General features: G+C 49.0%; 2 protein-coding genes across 7 annotated transcripts in view; both read left to right on the top strand.

Moving 5' to 3' along the window:
* The window catches only part of SCUBE3 (signal peptide, CUB domain and EGF like domain containing 3), a 207,439-nt gene extending 205,538 nt beyond the window's left edge, over positions 1–1,901 (top strand). For all 5 annotated transcript variants that reach the window (XM_063954914.1, XM_063954912.1, XM_063954913.1 and 2 more), the window contains one exon: positions 164–1,901. In XM_063954914.1, the coding sequence (XP_063810984.1) occupies positions 164–313 (150 nt within the window). In that variant the 3' untranslated portion in view covers positions 314–1,901. The remainder of the gene's footprint in view (positions 1–163) is intronic.
* Positions 1,902–3,570: 1,669 nt separating this feature from the next.
* The window catches only part of DEF6 (DEF6 guanine nucleotide exchange factor), a 299,363-nt gene continuing 281,542 nt past the window's right edge, over positions 3,571–21,391 (top strand). The window contains exon 1 of one of the 2 annotated variants that reach the window (XM_063954910.1): positions 3,571–4,217. In XM_063954910.1, the coding sequence (XP_063810980.1) occupies positions 4,122–4,217 (96 nt within the window). In that variant the 5' untranslated portion in view covers positions 3,571–4,121. The remainder of the gene's footprint in view (positions 4,218–21,391) is intronic. The other variant, XM_063954909.1, reaches the window with a different exon arrangement.

Below are 21,391 nucleotides of genomic sequence, written 5' to 3'. Positions count from 1 at the left end.
TCATTATGGTATGTGATTATTCCAAAATACTGAAAAATACGATATCCAAAATACTTCTGGTCCCAGGCATTTTGGATAAGGGATACTCAACCTGTATTTCAATTGTTTTCTACTTATTGTTACTTTTTTCCTTTTATGTTGTTAATTATTTGTATTTCTTCAGGATAAGAAGTTGATTAAGGCCTTTTTTGAGGTCCTTGCACACCCTCAAAATTACTTCAAATACACAGAAAAACATAAGGAGATGTTACCACGATCTTTCATCAAACTTTTGCGTTCCAAAGTCTCTGCCTTCTTGCGGCCTTATAAGTAATATGGACTAATGCAGCGTTGGAGACAAAGGACATCAGCATAAATGCACAAACATATAGTATGCAAAGAGGACCCTAGTAATTTCAGTATTGGCAAAAGGAGTTCCCATAACCTACAATCAGATTAAACATGACAAACACATTGACAAAATGTGCCTGCATATGTCAACCAAAGATTGGCAGCTCGCCACAAGCCACATTTAAGGTTGTGACTGTGTAGGCCTGTCAATGTCCTTTTGTGCCCTTATATGTCATTTTTTACAATTGGACAAAAACCCAAAAAATCATATATGCACAAGATCACCTTGATACTCATTGAAAATCAAAACAGCGACAGCTTTCTGGAGTCATAATTACTGTGGGGAAAAACACTTCATGTTCTTGGTCAACCTCAGAAACAAAGTATACTTTCTCCAGGATCCAGAATTTGTTTTTGTTTTTTTTGTTTTGTTTTTCTAGAAAACCTTCCTCTTTCTGTTAGGAACTTGGAACTGAAGCTGATTCACTGAGTAAAAACTGTTGAATGTAGAATAATATATGCATTCTAATTGCCTTAGGACTGATGCGTAATGAAAACGTTTCTACAAATAATTAAGAACTTCATCAATAATCCTTGTTAAACATGGCCTCCTCATTACTGCTTCCAGCACATTGAACTCTAAATGGCAAATGCTAGATTTTTTTAAAATATTTCTGGTACAAACCTGTGACATGAAAGTCCATGACAACAACTTGTATTCTTCATGTGTGCTCAGAAAACGTTATTCCTGTGATATTGCGATCTTTCATTTTCTTAACTGGCGAAATTCATAAATGATTTCTCTGGAAATAACCATTGAAAGCTCAAGATTTCCAGTGGCAAAAAAAACGTGTGGACAGTTTCTGTGTAACCAGGACACATGGAGTAGACCTGGCACCTGCCTATTGCCAAATAGTACTAATGATGTTTATAAACACTGACTGTTAATCTATTCATCATCTCTTGTTTAATACCTGTCGTCATCATCATGGAGCTTGCCTATTTAGCTGTCAGTCTTCTTAATGCAAAGTGTTAGGTGTTAGTGGGATATACCATAAAACTTTTTGTGAGAAGATTATGCATACTTCAATTAAATTAAATAAGTGATTAAAAATGACTAAAATGATGGCAACTATGGATTGTTCAGAGGGACTATAATCTTACTACGAACATTAATGTAACTGGCACTGTAAAGGGAAATACTGTAATACCCTTTTCAGACAGAAATCCCGGCAATTACCTGGCATTTCAGTGCCGGGTCGTTTTGCCGGTCTCTGCCTGACCCCCGACCCCCGTTCACACAGAGAAGCAAATTACCAGGTCAAGTATTTCTACCCAGTAATTTGCGGGTAGAACTTCTTCACCCGGGAATTTCATTTTCTGTGTGAAAGGGGTATTAGTGATGGTACAAGGCAGAAAAGCAAGTGTAAAATATAGGGGAATATATACAGTATGAGGAGTTTTATCAACATCAGGCAGTTTGGAGTTACAAATCACCAACATTTTTCTACTGTTAAATAATGATGGCTCTACATTTTACCATGTATAAATAAAGTTTGCACTAGACAATTGAACACAAAAGTGATTTTCTAGGTCATAATATTGTTTTAGAAAAAAAGGGAAATGTCCTGTATGTATGGTCAATGCTGCACAATGGTAAATTGCGAATTATCCCTACGTTAATTAGATCATTCTGCACTGTGTAATGATGCTTCACATCCAGAGCCGTAACTACGTGGCACACACCTGGCACACAGCGCAGTCGCCCTGAGGGCGCAACTGCCCGCATTCCCTAAAGTAATCTGCGGCATTGTAATGAGTCAAACTGACTCATTACAAGCGGATTGTGTGGGTGTGCTGCTGCCGGAGAGGAGCAGCTCCGGGGGCAGGGGAGGAGGGAAGGGACTCAGGAGCCGCAGCAGCGCTATGTACTTGGTGGTAGCGCCACTGCAGCTGTCCCTCTCCTCCACATAGGCTGGCCGCTGCTGCGGTGAATGCTGGGATGCGCTTCCCTCATCCCAGCATTTACAGCAGCGGCGGCCGCCAATGCAGAAGGAGAGGGACAGCTACAGCGGCGCCGCTACCAATTACACTGCGCTGCTGCGGCTCCCTCCTCCTCCTTCTCCCCTGCCTCCGGAGCTGCCAGAGAAGCCTGACTGCCTGAGCCAGCGGAGAGATGGTAAGTATCATCTATTCTGTCTCTCTCTCTATCTATCCTGTCTACCTAATGTGTAAAAAGTGCACGCTGTCTGCCGTAATGTGTAAAAAGGTGACACTGTCTGCCGTAATGTGTAAAAAGGGGAATCTGTCCGCCGTAATGTGTAAAAGGGGCTCTACATGGTGTAGTGGCGCTACTGTGTGGCGTGATTTGAATAATGGAGACAACTGGGCACCGTAATAGGAATTGGTATTATTTTGTGGCCACACCACTTCCCCATGAAGCCACACCCCTATATTTTTTACGCGCACATTGCCGTATTTTGCACACAGCGCTAAAATGTTTTACGGCACTGTTCACATCTATACAAAGACATAAATTAGGAATGTTGGACACTACATAAGGTGAACTACATGCACTGCCGGCCAGCTACTGGAGGAATAACTAGAGAGAACTGTTGCCTCTGTACAGGGCCGTTTCTTGGGGCAGGCGATTAGTGCAACCGCACTGGGCGCCCGCCGCGGCACTAACTGTGTCTCCCTGCTTCCCCCTCCTATTTCTCCCCTAGTAACCCGCTCGGGGGGCAGAGTTTCACGGAATGACGCGGTTGCGTCGTTACATCCCGACGCAACCCCGTCACTCCGCGAAACTGCCCCCCCCCCCCCCGAGCGGAGTACAGAGTGGGATCTAAGTTAGGAAGAGGGAAAGGCCGGCGCGAGGAGCGACTGGTGAGGCGGGCCGAAGAGCGGTAATCGCCTCTGTAAGTATTCTCTCTCTCTCTATGTGTAAAATTGGGACACGTGCCGTAATGTGTGAAATGGGGACTCGTGCCTGCCGTAGTGTGGGGATTTAATGTATCAAGGGCATTGCGGTGTGTGGCATAATATGGTGCAGGGGGCATTACTGTGTGGGGCTTAATATGGTAGAATTTTTTTTCCTGTGGTGGTCGTGATCTGTTGGAGCAGGGTCAAAAACTGGATTGTGAGGTAGTCTTTTCAGACGAGGCCACACCCATTTAGATGAGGCCACACCCCCTTGCCGGGTGCGCGCACAAGTTTTTTTTTTAAATCTAGGGGTGTGTGTGTGTGTGTGTGCTCTGTATATGGTAAGACATGAATGTGCCTTTTCTGCAAGTGCTGGGCAGCTGTGTCAGCAGCAGGAAGTGGTAGATGCAGTAGTGTATGTGAAGTAAACGTGTCACAGGCAGAAGCAGCGTTATCATTACACTAGTGGCGTGTGTCTGCTGCCTCCTGGGGATCACACTTTGCGTCGTCTGCGGTCTTAGGTGCAGCAGAGCGTGTAGCAGTGAGTCTGGCAGAGCGCGTCTGTGAATAGGACGTAGGTGTAGTGCAGTCGGCTGTTACAAGACAAGAGTGCGGCGCGCGCGCGTGTGGGTCTATATAATTATTGTAGCAATGGAGTGACTGTGGGGAGAGAGGGGTATATGAGAGCCAGTGCTCACAAATTCCTAAATCTATGTGAGGGGACCGGTCAGGACAGGATAGCTGTATGAGGCGGGAGCTGTACACAAGTATTTGTTGCTGCTGGCATTACACTGTGGAGGTCGACGGGAGTGTGTAATGACCTGTCTATGATATAGCAGCACGGGAGGAGGGTGTGGTGTGTGCACAACATGTCACTGAGGACCGAGCTGCTGAAGTCTGTGTGGTACGCGTTCACATCGCTAGACACGGAGAGGAGCGGCAAGGTGTCCAAGTCCCAGCTCAAGGTAAGTGCTCACTGCCCTACGTTGTGGGTTGTGTGACTACTGTCTCTGCTGCTACCCTGCCCATTAGGGCACTGCCCGGCGGCTCTCCTTGCAGACCTGGGGCAGCGGGAAGTCGGGAGTATTCCCACTAATGACGAGTCCGAGTACAGGTCACAGTGTCACTGACCCATTTACCTTATTCCCTGGTTATTATACCTGCTCACATTACTTATGTACTACGGGCCCAGTAATCAGCATGTGGTATCAGACAGGTCTGGCGTGGATCCAGCATAAATAAGTTTTGCTGCTACTGTGCATTGTGTAATATATGCATCCAAACGCAATGACATGCTGGTATGTTTAAATACGGTATACTGAGCATCACACCCATACACTCTTCTACGTCAAATAAGAACACACAGATACAGGAATTACATTTTGGACACAGACTAAGCAAAGTTATGCTGCTATTTGTCAAAGTACTTTATGAATTGTCTGCAAAGTTCATTGGTCTACGGGTAAAGTTTTGGTGTCACAAACATATTTGTGATTGATCACATGGATTTGTGAGGTAGGGATGGAAGTACAGTACTTTTCAATGGAAGTAACTTTCTTTCTCCTACGTCCTAGAGCAGGGGTGTCAAACTCAAATTCATCGGGGGCCGCATCAGCAGTTTGGTCCCCATCAAAGGGCCGGTTGTATCTGTAGGTCTATGTGTCCACTCTTTATTATCATAAATTAATGTCGCTGCATTCAATTATTACTGTTTTTTGTAATATGTGCCCAGCCATCTGCCCCCTTTTAAAGTGCCCAGCCATGTGCCCCCTTTTATAGTGCCCAGCCATGTGCCCCCTTTTAAAGTGCCCAGCCATGTGCCCCCTTTTAAAGTGCCCAGCCATGTGCCCCCTTTTATAGTGCCCAGCCATGTGCCCCCTTTTATAGTGCCCAGCCATGTGCCCCCTTTTATAGTGCCCAGCCATGTGCCCCCTTTTATAGTGCCCAGCCATGTGCCCCCTTTTATAGTGCCCAGCCATGTGCCCCCTTTTATAGTGCCCAGCCATGTGCCCCCTTTTATAGTGCCCAGCCATCTGCCCCCTCCATTTACTTTACTTACCTTTTACTTCTTTCTTTCTCTATCGTCCTAGTGGATGCTGGGGTTCCTGAAAGGACCATGGGGAATAGCGGCTCCGCAGGAGACAGGGCACAAAAAGTAAAGCTTTAGGATCAGGTGGTGTGCACTGGCTCCTCCCCCTATGACCCTCCTCCAAGCCAGTTAGATTTTGTGCCCGGCCGAGAAGGGTGCAATCTAGGTGGCTCTCCTAAAGAGCTGCTTAGGAAAGTTTAGCTTAGGTTTTTTATTTTACAGTGAGTCCTGCTGGCAACAGGATCACTGCAACGAGGGACTTAGGGGAGAAGAAGTGAACTCACCTGCGTGCAGGATGGATTGGCTTCTTGGCTACTGGACATCAGCTCCAGAGGGACGATCACAGGTACAGCCTGGATGGTCACCGGAGCCTTGCCGCCGGCCCCCTTGCAGATGCTGAAGTAAGAAGAGGTCCAGAATCGGCGGCAGAGGACTCCTCAGTCTTCTAAAGGTAGCGCACAGCACTGCAGCTGTGCGCCATTTTCCTCTCAGCACACTTCACACGGCAGTCACTGAGGGTGCAGGGCGCTGGGAGGGGGGCGCCCTGGGAGGCAAATGAATACCTATTTTGGCTAAAAATACCTCACATATAGCCTCCGGAGGCTATATGGAGATATTTAACCCCTGCCAGAATCCGTTAAGAGCGGGAGACGAGACCGCCGAAAAAGGGGCGGGGCCTATCTCCTCAGCACACAGCGCCATTTTCCCTCACAGAAAGGCTGGAGGGAAGGCTCCCAGGCTCTCCCCTGCACTGCACTACAGAAACAGGGTTAAAACAGAGAGGGGGGGCACTAATTTGGCGATATGCTTATATATATATTAAGATGCTATAAGGGAAAACACTTATATAAGGTTGTCCCTATATAATTATAGCGTTTTTGGTGTGTGCTGGCAAACTCTCCCTCTGTCTCTCCAAAGGGCTAGTGGGTCCTGTCCTCTATCAGAGCATTCCCTGTGTGTGTGCTGTGTGTCGGTACGTGTGTGTCGACAGGTAGGAGGACGATGTTGGTGAGGAGGCGGAGAAATTGCCTGTAATGGTGATGTCACTCTCTAGGGAGTCGACACCGGAATGGATGGCTTATTTAGGAAATTACGTGATAATGTCAACACGCTGCAAGGTCGGTTGACGACATGAGACGGCCGACAAACAATTAGTACGGTCCAGACGTCTCAAAAACACCGTCAAGGGTTTTAAAACGCCCGTTTACTTTAGTCGGTCGACACAGACAGGGACACTGAATCCAGTGTCGACGGTGAATAAACAAACGTATTCCTTATTAGGGCCACACGTTAAAGGCAATGAAGGAGGTGTTACGTATTTCTGATACTACAAGTACCACAAAAGAGGGTATTATGTGGGATGTGAAAAAACTACCATAGTTTTTCCTGAATCAGATAAATTAAATAAAGTGTGTGATGATGCGTGGGTTCCCCCCGATAGAAAATTATGGGCGGTATACCCTTTCCCGCCAGAAGTTAGGGCGCGTTGGGAAACACCCCTTAAGGTGGATAAGGCGCTCACACGCTTATCAAAACAAGTGGCGGTACCGTCTATAGATAGGGCCGTCCTCAAGGACCAGCTGACAAGGCTGGAAAATATAATAAAAAGTATATACACACATACTGGTGTTATACTGCGGCCAGCGATCGCCTCAGCCTGGATGTGCAGAGCTAGGGTGGCTTGGTCGGATTCCCTGACTAAAAATATTGATACCCTTGACAGGGACAGTATTTTATTGACTATAGAGCATTTCTATATATGCGAGATGCACAGAGGGATATTTGCACTCTGGCATCATGAATAAACGCGATGTCCATAACTGCCAGAAGATGTTATGGACACGACAGTGGTCAGGTGATGCAGATTCCAAACGGCACAGTATGGCCGTATAAAGGAAGAGGACTTGTTTGGGGTCGGTCCATCGGACCTGGTGGTCACGGCAACTGCTGGAAAATCCACCGTTTTTTACCCTAAGTCACATCTCTGCAGAAAAAGACACCGTCTTTTCAGCCTCAGTCCTCTCGTCCCTATAAGATCATATCTGCCCAGGGATAGAGGAAAGGGAAGAAGACTGCAACAGGCAGCCTATTCCCAGGAACAGAAGCGTTCCACCGCGTCTGACAAGTTCTCAGCATGGCGCTGAGACCGTACAGGACCCCTGGATCATACAAGTAGTATCCCGGGGGTACAGATGGGAATGTCGAGACGTTTCCCCTTCGCAGGCTCCTGAAGTCTGCTTTACCAAGTCTCCCTCCGACAAGGAGGTAGTATGGGAAAAAATTCACAAGCTGTGTTCCCAGCAGGTGACAATTAAATTACCCCTCCTACTACAGAAAAGGGGTATTATTCCACACTATATTGTGGTACTGAAGCCAGAAGGCTAGGTGAGACTTATTCTAAAAATTTTTTTTTGAACACTTACAACGGTTCAAATTAAGATGAAGTCACTCAGAGCAGTGATAACGAACCAGGAAGAAGGGGACTATATAGTGTCCCGGGACATCAGGGATGCTTACCTCTATGTCCCAAATTTGCCCTTCTCACTAAGGGTACCTCAGGTTCGTGGTGCAGAACTGTCACTATCAGTTTCAGACGCTGCCGTTTGGATTGTCCACGGCACCCCGGGGTCTTTACCAAGGTAATGGCCGAATTGATGATTCTTCTTCGAAGAAAAGGCGTCTTAATTATCCCTTACTTGGACGATCTCCTGATAGGGGCATAGTCCAGGGAACAGTTGGAGGTCGGAGTAGCACTATCTCGGATACTGCTACAATCAGCACGGGTGGATTCTAAATATTCCAAAATCGCAGCTGATCCCGACGACACGTCTGCTGTGCCTAGGGATGATTCTGGACACAGTCCAGAAAAAGGTGTTTCTCCCGGAAGAGAAAGCCAGGGAGTTATCCGAGCAAGTCAGGAACCTCCTAAAAACAGTGCATCATTGCACAAGGGTCCTGGTAAAAATGGTGGCTTCCTACGAAGCAATTCCATTCGGCAGATTTCACGTAAGAACTTTTCAGTGGGATCTGCTGGACAAATGGTCCGGATCGCATCTTCAGATGCATCAGCGGATAACCCAATATCCAAGGACAAGGGTGTCTCTCCTGTGGTGGTTATAGAGTGCTCATCTTCTAGAGGGCCGCAGATTCGGCATTCAGGATTGGATGCTGGTAACCACGGAGCCCAGCCTGAGAGGCTGGGGAGCAGTCACACAAGGGAAAAATTTCCAGGGAGTGTGATCAAGTATGGAGACTTTTCTCCACATAAATATACTGGAGCTAAGGGTAAATTTATAATGCTCTAAGCTTAGCAAGACCTCTGCTTCAAGGTCAGCCGGTATTGATCCAGTGGGAAAAACATCACGGCAGTCGCCCACGTAAACAGACAGGGCGACACAAGAAGCAGGAGGGCAATGGCAGAAACTGCAGGGACTTTTCGCTGGGCGGAAAATCATGTGATAACACTGTCAGCAGTTTTTCATCCCGGGAATGGAAACTGGGAAGCAGACTTCCTCAGCACGACCTCCACCCGGGAGAGTGGAAACTTCATTGAGAAGTTTTTTCCACATGATTGTAAACCGTTGGGAAATACCAAAGGTGGACATGATGGCGTCCCGTCTGAACAAAAAACGGGACAGGTATTGCGCCAGGTCAAGGGACCCTCAGGCAATAGATGTGGACGTTCTGGTAACACCGTGGGTGTACCAGTCGGTGTATGTGTTCCCTCCTCTGCTTCTCATACCTAAGGTGCTGAGAATTATAAGACGTAGAGGAGTAAGAACTATACTCATGGCTCCGGATTGGCCAAGAAGGACTTGGTACCCGGAACTTCAAGAGATGCTTACAGAGGTCTTATGGCCTCTGCCGCTAAGAAGGGACTTGCTTCAGCAAGTACCATGTCTGTTCCAAGACTTACCGCAGCTGCGTTTGTCGGCATGGCGATGGAAAGCCGGATCCTAAGGGAAAAAAGGCATTCCGGAAGAGGTCATTCCTACCCTGGTCAAAGCCAGAAAGGAGGTGACCGCACAACATTATCACCACGCGTGGCGAAAATTTGTGGCGTGGTGTGAGGCCAGGAAGGCCCCACAAAGAAATTTCAACTCGGTCGTTTCCTGCATTTCCTGCAAACAGGAGTGTCTATGGGCCTCAAATTGGGGTCCATTAAGGTTCAAATTCGGCCCTGTAAATTTTCTTCCAGAAAGAATTGGCTTCAGTTCCTGAAGTCCAGAAGTTTGTCAAGGGAGTATTGCATATACAAACCCCTTTTTTGTGCCTCCAGTGGCACTGTGGGATCTCAACGTAGTTCTGGGATTTCTCAAATCACATTGGTTTAAAACCAGTCAAATATGTGGATTTGCAGCATCTCACATAAAAAGTGACCATGCTCTTGGCCCTGGCCTGGACCAGGCGAGTGTCAAATTGGTGGTTTTTTCTTAAAAAAGCCATATCTGTTTGTCCATTCGGACAGGGCAGAGCTGCGGACTCGTCCCCAGTTCTCTCCCTAAGGTGGTGTCAGTGTTTCACCTGAACCAGCTTATTGTGGTGCCTTGCACCTACTAGGGACTTGGAGGACTCCAAGTTGCTAGAAGTTGTCAGGGCCCTGAAAATATATTCCAGGACAGCTGGAGTCAGAAAATCTGACTCGCTGTTTATACTGTATGCACCCAACAAGTTGGGTGCGCCTGCTTCTAAGCAGTCGATTGCTCGTTGGATTTGTAACACAATTCAACTTGCACATTCTGAGGCAGGCCTGCCACAGTCTAAATCGGTTAAGGCCCATTCCACAAGGAAGGGGGGCTCATCTTGGGCGGCTGCCCGAGAGGTCTCGGCATTACAACTCTGCCGAGCAGCTACGTGGTCAGGGGAGAACACGTTTGTAAAATTCTACAAATTTGATATCCTGGCAAAAGAGGACCTGGAGTTCTCTCATTCGGTGCTGCAGAGTCATCCGCACTCTCCCGCCCGTTTGGGAGCTTTGGTATAATCCCCATGGTCCTTTCAGGAACCCCAGCATCCACTAGGATGATAGAGAAAATAAGAATTTACTTACCGATAATTCTATTTCTCGGAGTCCGTAGTGGATGCTGGGCGCCCATCCCAAGTGCGGATTATCTGCAATGCTTGTACATAGTTACAAAAATCGGGTTATTATTGTTGTGAGCCATCTTTTCAGAGGCTCCGCTGTTATCATACTGTTAACTGGGTTTAGATCACAAGTTGTACGGTGTGATTGGTGTGGCTGGTATGAGTCTTACCCGGGATTCAAAATTCCTCCCTTATTGTGTACGCTCGTCCGGGCACAGTACCTAACTGGCTTGGAGGAGGGTCATAGGGGGAGGAGCCAGTGCACACCACCTGATCCTAAAGCTTTACTTTTTGTGCCCTGTCTCCTGCGGAGCCGCTATTCCCCATGGTCCTTTCAGGAACCCCAGCATCCACTACGGACTCCGAGAAATAGAATTATCGGTAAGTAAATTCTTATTTTCTTTTACTTCTTTCTTCTTGCTCCTCTCCGCGGCGTCCGCGCGCTCCTCTGATCCCTGGAGATGTCGGGCGGACGTCACGTGATGACGTCACGTCCGACACCCAGGGAGCAGTGCGGGGCAGGAAGAAGTCGGGCCAGGTCCCGGAAGGTAAGTAAATTTTATTTTATTTTTTTTAACTTGAGCCATTTTTAAAATGAATTTACTCCGTGCAGGCACGGAGTAAATTCATTGAAAAAAAAAAAAGGGGAGGCTGCAAGGCTGGCGGCGGCACCGCGGGCCATCAGACGAGGTCTGGCGGGCCGGATTTGGCCCGCGGGCCTTGTGTTTGACACCCCTGTCCTAGAGGATACTGGGAATCCATTTAGTACCATGGGGTATAGATGGGTCCACTCAGAGCCTTGGGCACTTTAAGAATTGGATACTGTGTGCTGGCTCCTCCCTCTATGCCCCTCCTACCAGACTCAGTTTAGAAAATGTGCCCAGAGGAGCCGGTCACATAGCTGGAAGCTCTTGAAGAGTTTGCTGTATTTATTTTCTCTGTTTGTTATTTTCAGGCAGGACTGGATGGCACCAGCCTGCCTGCTTCGGGGGTGGGGGGGACGGGACTGGCCAACCTCTTGAAGGGTTAATGGTCCCGTTCCCCGCTGACAGGACACTAGTTCCTGAGGGAACTATTCACAAGCTCCACCACGGCAAGCGTACATTCCCGCAGCACGCAGCCACCCCTAACACAGCCAGAAGAAAGATGGGTGGTGAGTACTAAGCCGGTGTCTCGGTTAGCGGGTCGCTGGCCATTATGGCGGCATGAGGGTACAGAGATGCACGGCTTATACGGGGGCGGCGGAGTCTCAGGACTCAGTACACAGTGCAGACGCACTGCTTCTGAGGGAGCGAACTGAGTCTAAGAACGCTATGGGTGTACACAGTACCCAGACTGGCATTAAAGACTTAAATGGCGACTGACTCCATTTTAAGCACTAAAAATTACTTCAGCCAGTATAAAAAAGCGTGAAGTCCCCTACCATTTGTCTGTAAAAACGTCCGTTGCCCTGCAGTCTGACTCTGATGATGAGGGGTCAGACATGGAGGAGGGGGAGGTGGACGTAGAGGTGGGGGAGGCTACTCTGTCACAGGGAATAGAGGCTATCAGAGAGGTTCTGTATATCCCTGATAAGGTAACAGAGGAGACTGAGGAATCTTATTTTAATATAAAAAATATATCCTCAGCCACTTTTTCTGTGTCAAAGGAACTAAATACCCTTTTTGAAGAACCGTGGGTTAATCCTGATAGGAAATTTCAAATCCCTAAAAGATTGATATCATCTTTTCCCTTTCCTCCTGAGGATAGAAAAAAATGGGAAATCCACCGATAGTGGATGCATCAGTATCCAGGCTGTCATGGAAAATTGTATTGCCTGTTGCTGGTGCAGCCTCCCTAAAAGACACGACTGATCGTAGAATTGAGACTACACTCAAATCTTTGTATACAGCTGCTGGGGTGACACAGAGACCCACTATAGCATGTGGGTGGATTACTAAGGCCACCGCAAAATGGTCGAGTAACCTAATTGAAGGGTTAGGTACCTTGCCTAAGGGGAAGATTGTTTCTCATACATCCTAGAGGATGCTGGGGTCATCATAGAACCATGGGGTATAGACGGGATCCGCAGGAGACATGGGCACTTTAAGACTTTGAAAGGGTGTGAATTGGCTCCTCCCTCTATGCCCCTCCTCCAAACTCCAGTTTTAGAATTGTGCCCAGTGAGACTAGACGCACTATAGTGAGCTCTACTGAATTTCTCTGAAAAATACTTTTTGTTAGTTTTTTTATGTTCAGGGAGGCTGCTGGCAACAGTCTCCCTGCTTCGTGGGACTTAGGGGAGAGGAGTATGACCCACTTCCAGTGAGTTCATGGGCTCTGCTTCTGGCTACAGGACACCATTAGCTCCTGAGGGTGCTGATCGCTGGGTACGCCTAGATGCTCACTTCCGCAGCCTGCCGTCACTCCCTTACAGAGCCAGAAGTCAGAAGACAGGTGAGTAGCTGAAGAAAAGAAGACTTCAGTGACGGCATTCTCTGAGGTACCGCACAGCGCGCGGACGCTGCGCGCCAAGCTCCCACATATACACAGCACTACAGAGTGCGGGGGGGGGCGCCCATGGGCAGCTAATATATCTTCAGTGGACACTGGCAAAAGAGGGACATTAGTGCCGAGGCACTGTCCAAAACCCCCGCCAGTATAATCATAGTAGAAGTGGGACGGAAGCGCGCCATTAAGGGGGTGGAGCTTCTACCTCACAGTTCACTCGGCGCCATTTTCTCTCCATCAGGCTGCAGAGACGCCGGTCCTTTCTTCACACTGACAAGTATCAGGGTGCAAAACGGGGGGGGGGGGGGGGGGGGGGGAAGGGGGGCACTGGCTAATTTGGTGCAATATACCTTATATTAAAAGCGCTACAGGTCTGAGGCATTTATTGGGCGCTTCAGAACCGCTGATTGGGCGCTGGGGTGTGAGCTTGCAAATCTCCTCTGTGTCTCTCTAACAGGCTTTACTGTGGGTCTGTCCCCTATAGGCCCGGTGTGTCTGTGGGTGTTTGGTGCACGTGTGTCGACGTGTCTGAGGCTGAAGGCTCTTCAGAGGAGGAGGCTGTATTAGGGACACAAACGGCTGCGGGGGTGACCCTGTCGGCACCGCCGACGCCGGATTGGATAAATGTGTTGAACGCCTTGAATGCTAATGTGGCTCTTATTAGTAAGAGGCTAGATAAGTCTGAGTATCAGACCCAGGCATGGAAGAAATCTGTAGAAGATGTTATTGCAAAGTCAGGTCCCCTCAGGTTCACAGAAACGTACGCTGGCCCAGTTGGCAGACACTGATACCGACACGGACCCTGATTCCAGTGTCGATTTATAGCGATTCCAGATTAGATCCAAAATTAGCAAAGAGCATTCAGTACATGATTGTGGCGGTTAAAGAGGTGCTACATATCACTGAGGACCCGGCTGTCCCTGATAAAAGGGTCTGTATGTATAAGGAAAGGAAACCTGAGGTAACGTTCCCCACCCCCTCTCATGAACTGAACACGCTATTTGAAAAACTCTGGGAAGCTCCTGACAAAAAGTTTCAGATTCCCAAAAGAATTAAGGTAGCTTATCCATTTCCCTCGGCAGATAGGGAAAAGTGGGAGTCACCCCCCACTGTGGACAAGGCCCTGTCACGTTTGTCTAAAAAGGTGGCTCTCCCGTCACCTGACACGGCGGCCCTTAAGGATCCTGCGGATCGTAAACAAGAAACTACGTTAAAGTCCATTTCTCATACGTCCTAGAGGATGCTGGGGATGCTTCAAGAACCATGGGGTGTAGATGGGATCCGCAGGAGACATGGGCACTTTTAAGACTTTGAAAGGGGTGTGAACTGGCTCCTCCCTCTATGCCCCCTCCTCCAGACTCCAGTTTAGAATCTGTGCCCAGGCAGACTGGATGCACAACTGAGGAGCTCTACTGAGTTTCTCGGAAAATACTTTGTTAGTTTTTTTATTTTCAGGGAGGCTGCTGCGGTCTCCCTGCATCGTGGGACTTAGGGGAGAGAAGTCAGACCTACTTCTAGGGAGTTAAAGGCTCTGCTTCTTGGCTAAAGGACACCATTAGCTCCTGAGGGTTTGGAACAGTAGGTACGCCTAGGGGTTCACACCCAGAGCCCGCCATCACCCCCCTTACAGAGCCAGAAGTCAGAAGATAGGTAAGTAGAAGAAGATAGAAGACTTCAGTGATGGCTTTTCTGAGGTACTGCACTGCGATCGCGCTGCGCGCCATGCTCGCATACACAGCGGCACTGCAGGGCGCGGGCGCCCTGGGCAGCATTAAAACACCTCTTTAAAGGCTGGCAGAGTGATATTGAAGTGCCTTGGCACTAAATTCATACCCTCGCCGGCATTATTTGTGTGTAAAAGAGCGGGATGAAGCGTGCCATTTAGGGGACGGGGCTTGTCATCAGCGCCATTCCTCACCACTGCTATCACAAGTAACAGGGTGCAAAACGGGAAGGGGGGGGGGGGGCTCAGCAAATTTGGTGCAAAAGTAAATGATTGTAAAGTGCTGCAGGGTCTGAGGCAATATATATAAAGTTTCAGAACCGGGACAGGCGCTGGGTTGTGAGCTGGCAAACTCCCTCTGTGTTTCTCTGACAGGCGTTACTGTGGGTCTGTCCCCCTTTTGGCCCAGTGTGTCTGTGGGTGTCGGTACAGGTTTGTCTCGGCATGTCTGAGGCGGAGTGCTCTTCCCAGGAGGAGACTGCGTTGGGGGCAGAAACGGCTGTGGGAGTGACCCTGTCGGCACCGCCGACTCCTGACTGGGTAAATGTGTTGAATGCTTTGAATGCTAAGTGGCTCTTATTAATAAGCGACTACATAAATCTGAATCTCAGAACCAAGTATGGAAGAAATCGGTGGAGGATGTGTTATCACAGGTACAGAACCCCTCGGGGTCACATAAACGTTTGTTTGCACAGTTAGCAGACAGAGATACCGACACGGACACTGACTTCAGTGTCGACTATAGTGATACCAGATTAGACCCAAAATTGGCAAAGAGCATTCAGTACATGATTGTGGCAATAAAAGACGTGTTGCATATCACCGAGGACCCTGCGGTTCCTCATACTAGGGTCTGTATGGTTAAGGGAAAGAAACCTGAGGTAACGTTTACTCCCTCTCATAAACTGAATGCCCTTTTTGAAAAGATGTGGGAAAATCCTAACAGAAAGTTTCTGATTCCCAAAAGGATTCAAATGGCGTATCCGTTCCCCTCTCGGGATAGAGAGAAGTGGGAGTCACCTCCCATTGTAGACAAGGCGCTGTTACGGTTGTCTAAAAAGATGGCTTTACCGTCTCCTGACACGGCAGCCCTTAAGGATCCTGCGGATCGTAGACAGGAAAATACGCTAAAATCCATTTACGTCACCACAGGTACACTATTCAGACCAGCTATTGCATCTGCGTGGGTGAGTAGTGCTATAGAAAAGTGGGCAGATAACTTGTCATCTGATATAGATACCCTGGATAGGGAGGCCATCCTTTTAATGCTAGATTATATTAGGGACGCTGCAGCCTACTTAAAGGAAGCAGCGAGAGATATTGGCCTCTTGGGATCAAGGGCAAATGCCATGGCAGTCTCAGCTAGGAGAGCATTGTGGATTCATCAATGGAATGCTGATGCTGACTCTAAGAAAGCTATGGAGTCTCTACCGTATAAAGGTGGTGTTTTGTTTGGTGAAGGTCTCGCTGAGTTGGTGTCTACGGCTACCGCGGGTAAGTCGTCTTTCTCTGACGTCCTAGTGGATGCTGGGAACTCCGTAAGGACCATGGGGAATAGACGGGCTCCGCAGGAGACTGGGCACTCTAAAAGAAAGATTAGGTACTATCTGGTGTGCACTGGCTCCTCCCTCTATGCCCCTCCTCCAGACCTCAGTTAGAATCTGTGCCCGGCCAGAGCTGGGTGCTCCTAGTGGGCTCTCCTGAGCTTGCTAGAAAAGAAAGTATTTGTTAGGTTTTTTATTTTCAGTGAGATCTGCTGGCAACAGACTCACTGCTACGTGGGACTGAGGGGAGAGAAGCAAACCTACCTGCTTGCAGCTAGCTTGTGCTTCTTAGGCTACTGGACACCATTAGCTCCAGAGGGTTCGTACACAGGGCCTGACCTCGATCGTCCGTTCCCGGAGCCGCGCCGCCGTCCCCCTTGCAGAGCCAGAAGACAGAAGAAAACGATGAAATCGGCGGCTGAAGACTCCTGTCTTCATTAAGGTAGCGCACAGCACCGCAGCTGTGAGCCATTGCTCCCACTGCACACCACACACTCCGGTCACTGTAGGGTGCTGGGCGCTGGGGGGGGGGGCGCCCTGGGCAGCAATTTTAATGCCTTTTGGCACAAAAAAATACACATATACAGTCTAGCACTGTATATGTGTAAAACCCCCCGCCATTACAGTACACAAAACGCGGGACAGAAGCCCGCCGCTGAGGGGGCGGGGCCTTCTTCCTCAGCACACCAGCGCCATTTTCCCTTCACAGCTCCGCTGGAAGCAGCTCCCCAGGCTCTCCCCTGCAGTATCCTGATACAAGAAGGGTAAAAAAGAGAGGGGGGGCACATAATTGTAGGCGCAAATAAGATATTTAAGCAGCTGTTGGGTAAATCACTTTGTATAGTGTAAATCCCTGTGTTATATAGCGCTGTGGTGTGTGCTGGCATACTCTCTCTCTGTCTCCCCAAAGGACTTTGTGGGGTCCTGTCCTCAGTCTGAGCATTCCCTGTGTGTGTGCGGTGTGTCGGTACGGCTGTGTCGAGTGTCGACATGTTTGATGAGGAGGGTTACGTGGAGGCGGAGCAGGGGCAGATAAGTGTGGTGTCGCCCCCGACGGGGCCGACACCTGATTGGATGGATATGTGGAAGGTCTTAGCCGACAATGTCAACTCCTTACATAACAGGTTCGATGACGCAGCAGCCTTGGGACAGCCAGGGTCTCAGCCCGCGCCTGCCCAGGCGACTCAGAGGCCGTCAGGGGCTCATAAACGCCCTCTGGCTCAGATGGTAGACACAGATGTCGACACGGAGTCTGACTCCAGTGTAGATGAGGATGAGACAAATGTACAGTCTACAAAGGCCATCCGATGCATGATTACTGCAATGAAAGATGTATTGCACATTTCTGACGTTAACCCGGTTACCACCAAGAGGGGTATTATGTTTGGGGAGAAAAAGCAGCCAGTGACTTTTCCCCCATCTGATGAATTAAATGAATTGTGTGAAGAAGCGTGGAGTTCCCCTGATAAGAAACTAGTGATTTCTAAGAGGTTACTGATGGCGTACCCTTTCCCGCCAACGGATATGTTACGTTGGGAAACATCCCCTAGGGTGGACAAGGCGCTCACACGCTTATCTAAAAGGGTGGCACTGCCGTCTCAGGATACGGCCGCCCTAAAGGAGCCTGTGATAGAAAGCAGGAAGCTATCCTGAAGTCTGTGTATACACACTCTGGTACTCTACTGAGACCTGCTATTGCTTCAGCCTGGATGTGTAGTGCTGCAGCAGCATGGACTGATACCCTGTCAGACAACATTGATTCCCTCGACAGGGATACTATTTTGCTAACCATAGAACATATAAAAGACGTAGTCTTATATATGCGGGATGCCCAGAGGGACATTTGCCTGCTGGCATCTAGAATTAATGCAATGTCCATTTCTGCCAGGAGAGTATTATGGACTCGGCAGTGGACAGGTGATGCTGATTCTAAAAAAACACATGGAGGTTTTGCCTTATAAGGGTGAGGAATTGTTTGGGGACGGTCTCTCGGACCTCGTATCCACAGCAACAGCTGGGAAGTCGACTTTTTTTACCTCAGGTTCCCTCACAGTCTAAGAAAGCACCGTATTATCAAATGCAGTCCTTTCGGCCTCAGAAAGGCAAGCGGGTCAGAGGCGCATCCTTTCTGGCCAGAGGCAGGGGTAGAGGAAAGAAGCTGCACCAGGCAGCCAGTTCTCAGGAACAAAAATCCTCCCCTGCTTCCACTAAGTCCACCGCATGACGTTGGGGCTCCACTGGCGGAGCCAGGTGCGGTGGGGGCGCGTCTCCGAAACTTCAGCAACCAGTGGGTTCGCTCACAAGTGGATCTCTGGGCTGTACAAATTGTATCTCAGGGATACAAGCTGGAGTTCGAGGCGACTCCCCCTCGCCGTTACCTCAAATCAGCCTTGCCAGCTGCTCCCAGGGAAAGGGAGGTAGTACTGGCGGCAATTCACAAGCTGTACCTCCAGCAGGTGATAATCAAGGTCCCCCTCCTTCAACAGGGAAGGGGTTACTATTCCACAGTGTTTGTGGTACCGAAACCGGACGGTTCGGTGAGACCCATTCTGAATTTAAAATCCTTGAACACTTCTATAAAGAAGTTCAAGTTCAAAATGGAATCGCTCAGGGCGGTTATTGCAAGCCTGGAAGACGGGGATTTTATGGTGTCGCTGGACATCAAGGATGCTTACTTGCATGTCCCCATTTACCCACCTCACCAGGAGTACCTCAGGTTTGTGGTACAGGACTGTCATTACCAATTCCAGACGTTGCCGTTTGGTCTCTCCACGGCACCGAGAATATTTACCAAGGTAATGGCCGAAATGATGATACTCCTTCGAAGGAAGGGAGTTATAATCATCCCGTACTTGGACGATCTCCTCATAAAGGCGAGGTCCAAAGAGCAGTTGTTGGTCAGCGTAGCACTCTCTCAGGAAGTGTTGCAACAGCACGGCTGGATTCTGAATATCCCAAAGTCGCAGCTGATTCCTACAACGCGTCTGTCTTTCCTGGGAATGATTCTGGACACAGAACAGAAGAAGGTGTTTCTCCCGGTGGAGAAGGCCCAGGAATTGTCATCTCTGGTCAGGGACCTCCTGAAACCAAAACAGGTGTCGGTGCATCACTGCACACGAGTCCTGGGAAAGATGGTGGATTCTTACGAAGCAATTCCCTTCGGCAGGTTCCATGCAAGGATCTTTCAGTGGGATCTGTTGGACAAATGGTCCGGATCGCATCTTCAGATGCATCGGTTGATCACCGTGTCCCCGAGGGCCAGGGTGTCTCTGCTGTGGTGGCTGCAGAGTGCTCATCTTCTCGAGGGCCGCAGGTTCGGCATAGAGGACTGGGTCCTGGTGACCACGGATGCAAGCCTCCGAGGATGGGGGCAGTCACTCAGGGAAGAAACTTCCAAAGACAGTGGTCAAGTCTGGAGACTTCACTATACATAAAGATACTGGAACTAAGGGCCATTTACAATGCCCTGAGTCAAGCAGAGCCCCTGCTTCAAAACCAACCAGTACTGATTCAGTCAGACAACATCACGGCGGTCGCCCATGTAAACCGCCAGGGCGGCACAAGAAGCAGGATGGCAATGGCAGAAGCCACAAGGATTCTTCGATGGGCGGAGAATCACGTGCTAGCACTGTCAGCAGTGTTCATTCCGGGAGTGGACAACTGGGAAGCAGACTTCCTCAGCAGGCCCGACCTCCACCCGGGAGAGTGGGGACTTCATCAAGAAGTCTTCACACAGATTGTAAATCGTTGGGAACTGCCACAGGTGGACATGATGGCGTCCCGCCTCAACAAAAAGCTAAAAAAATATTGCGCCAGGTCAAGGGATCCTCAGGCGATAGCTGTGGACGCACTAGTGACACCGTGGGTGTACCAGTCGGTTTATGTGTTCCCTCCTCTGCCTCTCATACCCAAGGTACTGAGGATAGTAAGAAAGAGAGGAGTAAGAACTATACTCCTCGTTCTGGATTGGCCAAGAAGGACTTGGTACCCAGAACTACAAGAAATGATCTCAGAGGACCCATGGCCTCTGCCTCTCAGACAGGACCTGTTACAGCAGGGGCCCTGTCTGTTCCAAGACTTACCGCGGCTGCGTTTGACGGCATGGCGGTTGAACGCCGGATCCTAACTGAAAAGGGCATTCCAGATGAAGTGATTCCTACGCTGATAAAAGCTAGGAAGGATGTGACAGCAAAGCATTATCACTGCATATGGCGGAAATATGTTGCTTGGTGTGAGGCCAGGAAGGCCCCAACAGAGGAATTCCAGCTGGGTCGATTTCTGCACTTCCTACAGTCAGGGGTGACTATGGGACTCAAATTGGGGTCCATAAAGGTCCAGATTTCGGCCCTATCTATTTTCTTTCAAAAAGAACTGGCTTCACTGCCTGAAGTTCAGACGTTTGTTAAGGGAGTGCTGCATATTCAGCCCCCTTTTGTGCCTCCAGTGGCACCTTGGGATCTTAATGTTGTGTTGGATTTCCTGAAATCACACTGGTTTGAGCCACTTAAGACCGTGGAGCTAAAGTATCTCACGTGGAAGGTGGTCATGCTGTTGGCCTTAGCTTCAGCTAGGCGTGTGTCAGAATTGGCGGCTTTGTCATGTAAAAGCCCATATCTGATCTTCCATATGGACAGGGCAGAATTGAGGACTCGTCCCCAATTTCTCCCGAAGGTGGTATCAGCGTTTCATTTGAACCAACCTATTGTGGTGCCTGCGGCTACTCGGGACTTGGAGGATTCCAAGTTGCTGGACGTAGTCTGGGCTTTGAAAATTTATGTTTCCAGGACGGCTGGAGTCAGGAAAACTGACTCGCTATTTATCCTGCATGCACCCAATAAGCTGGGTGCTCCTGCTTCAAAGCAAACTATTGCTCGCTGGATCTATAGCACGATTCAGCTGGCACATTCTGCGGCTGGACTGCCGCATCCTAAATCAGTAAAAGCCCATTCCACTAGGAAGGTGGGCTCTTCTTGGGCGGCTGCCCGAGGGGTCTCTGCTTTACAGCTTTGCCGAGCTGCTACTTGGTCGGGTTCAAACACATTTGCAAAATTCTACAAGTTTGATACCCTGGCTGAGGAGGACCTTGAGTTTGCTCATTCGGTGCTGCAGAGTCATCATCACTCTCCCGCCCGTTTGGGAGCTTTGGTATAATCCCCATGGTCCTTACGGAGTTCCCAGCATCCACTAGGACGTCAGAGAAAATAAGAA

This window comes from Pseudophryne corroboree, chromosome 2 (assembly GCF_028390025.1).
Source record: "Pseudophryne corroboree isolate aPseCor3 chromosome 2, aPseCor3.hap2, whole genome shotgun sequence".
NCBI classification, from domain to species: domain Eukaryota; kingdom Metazoa; phylum Chordata; class Amphibia; order Anura; family Myobatrachidae; genus Pseudophryne; species Pseudophryne corroboree.
The sequence above is the reverse complement of the archived record's forward strand: the minus strand, read 5'-3'. Positions and strand labels throughout refer to the sequence as shown.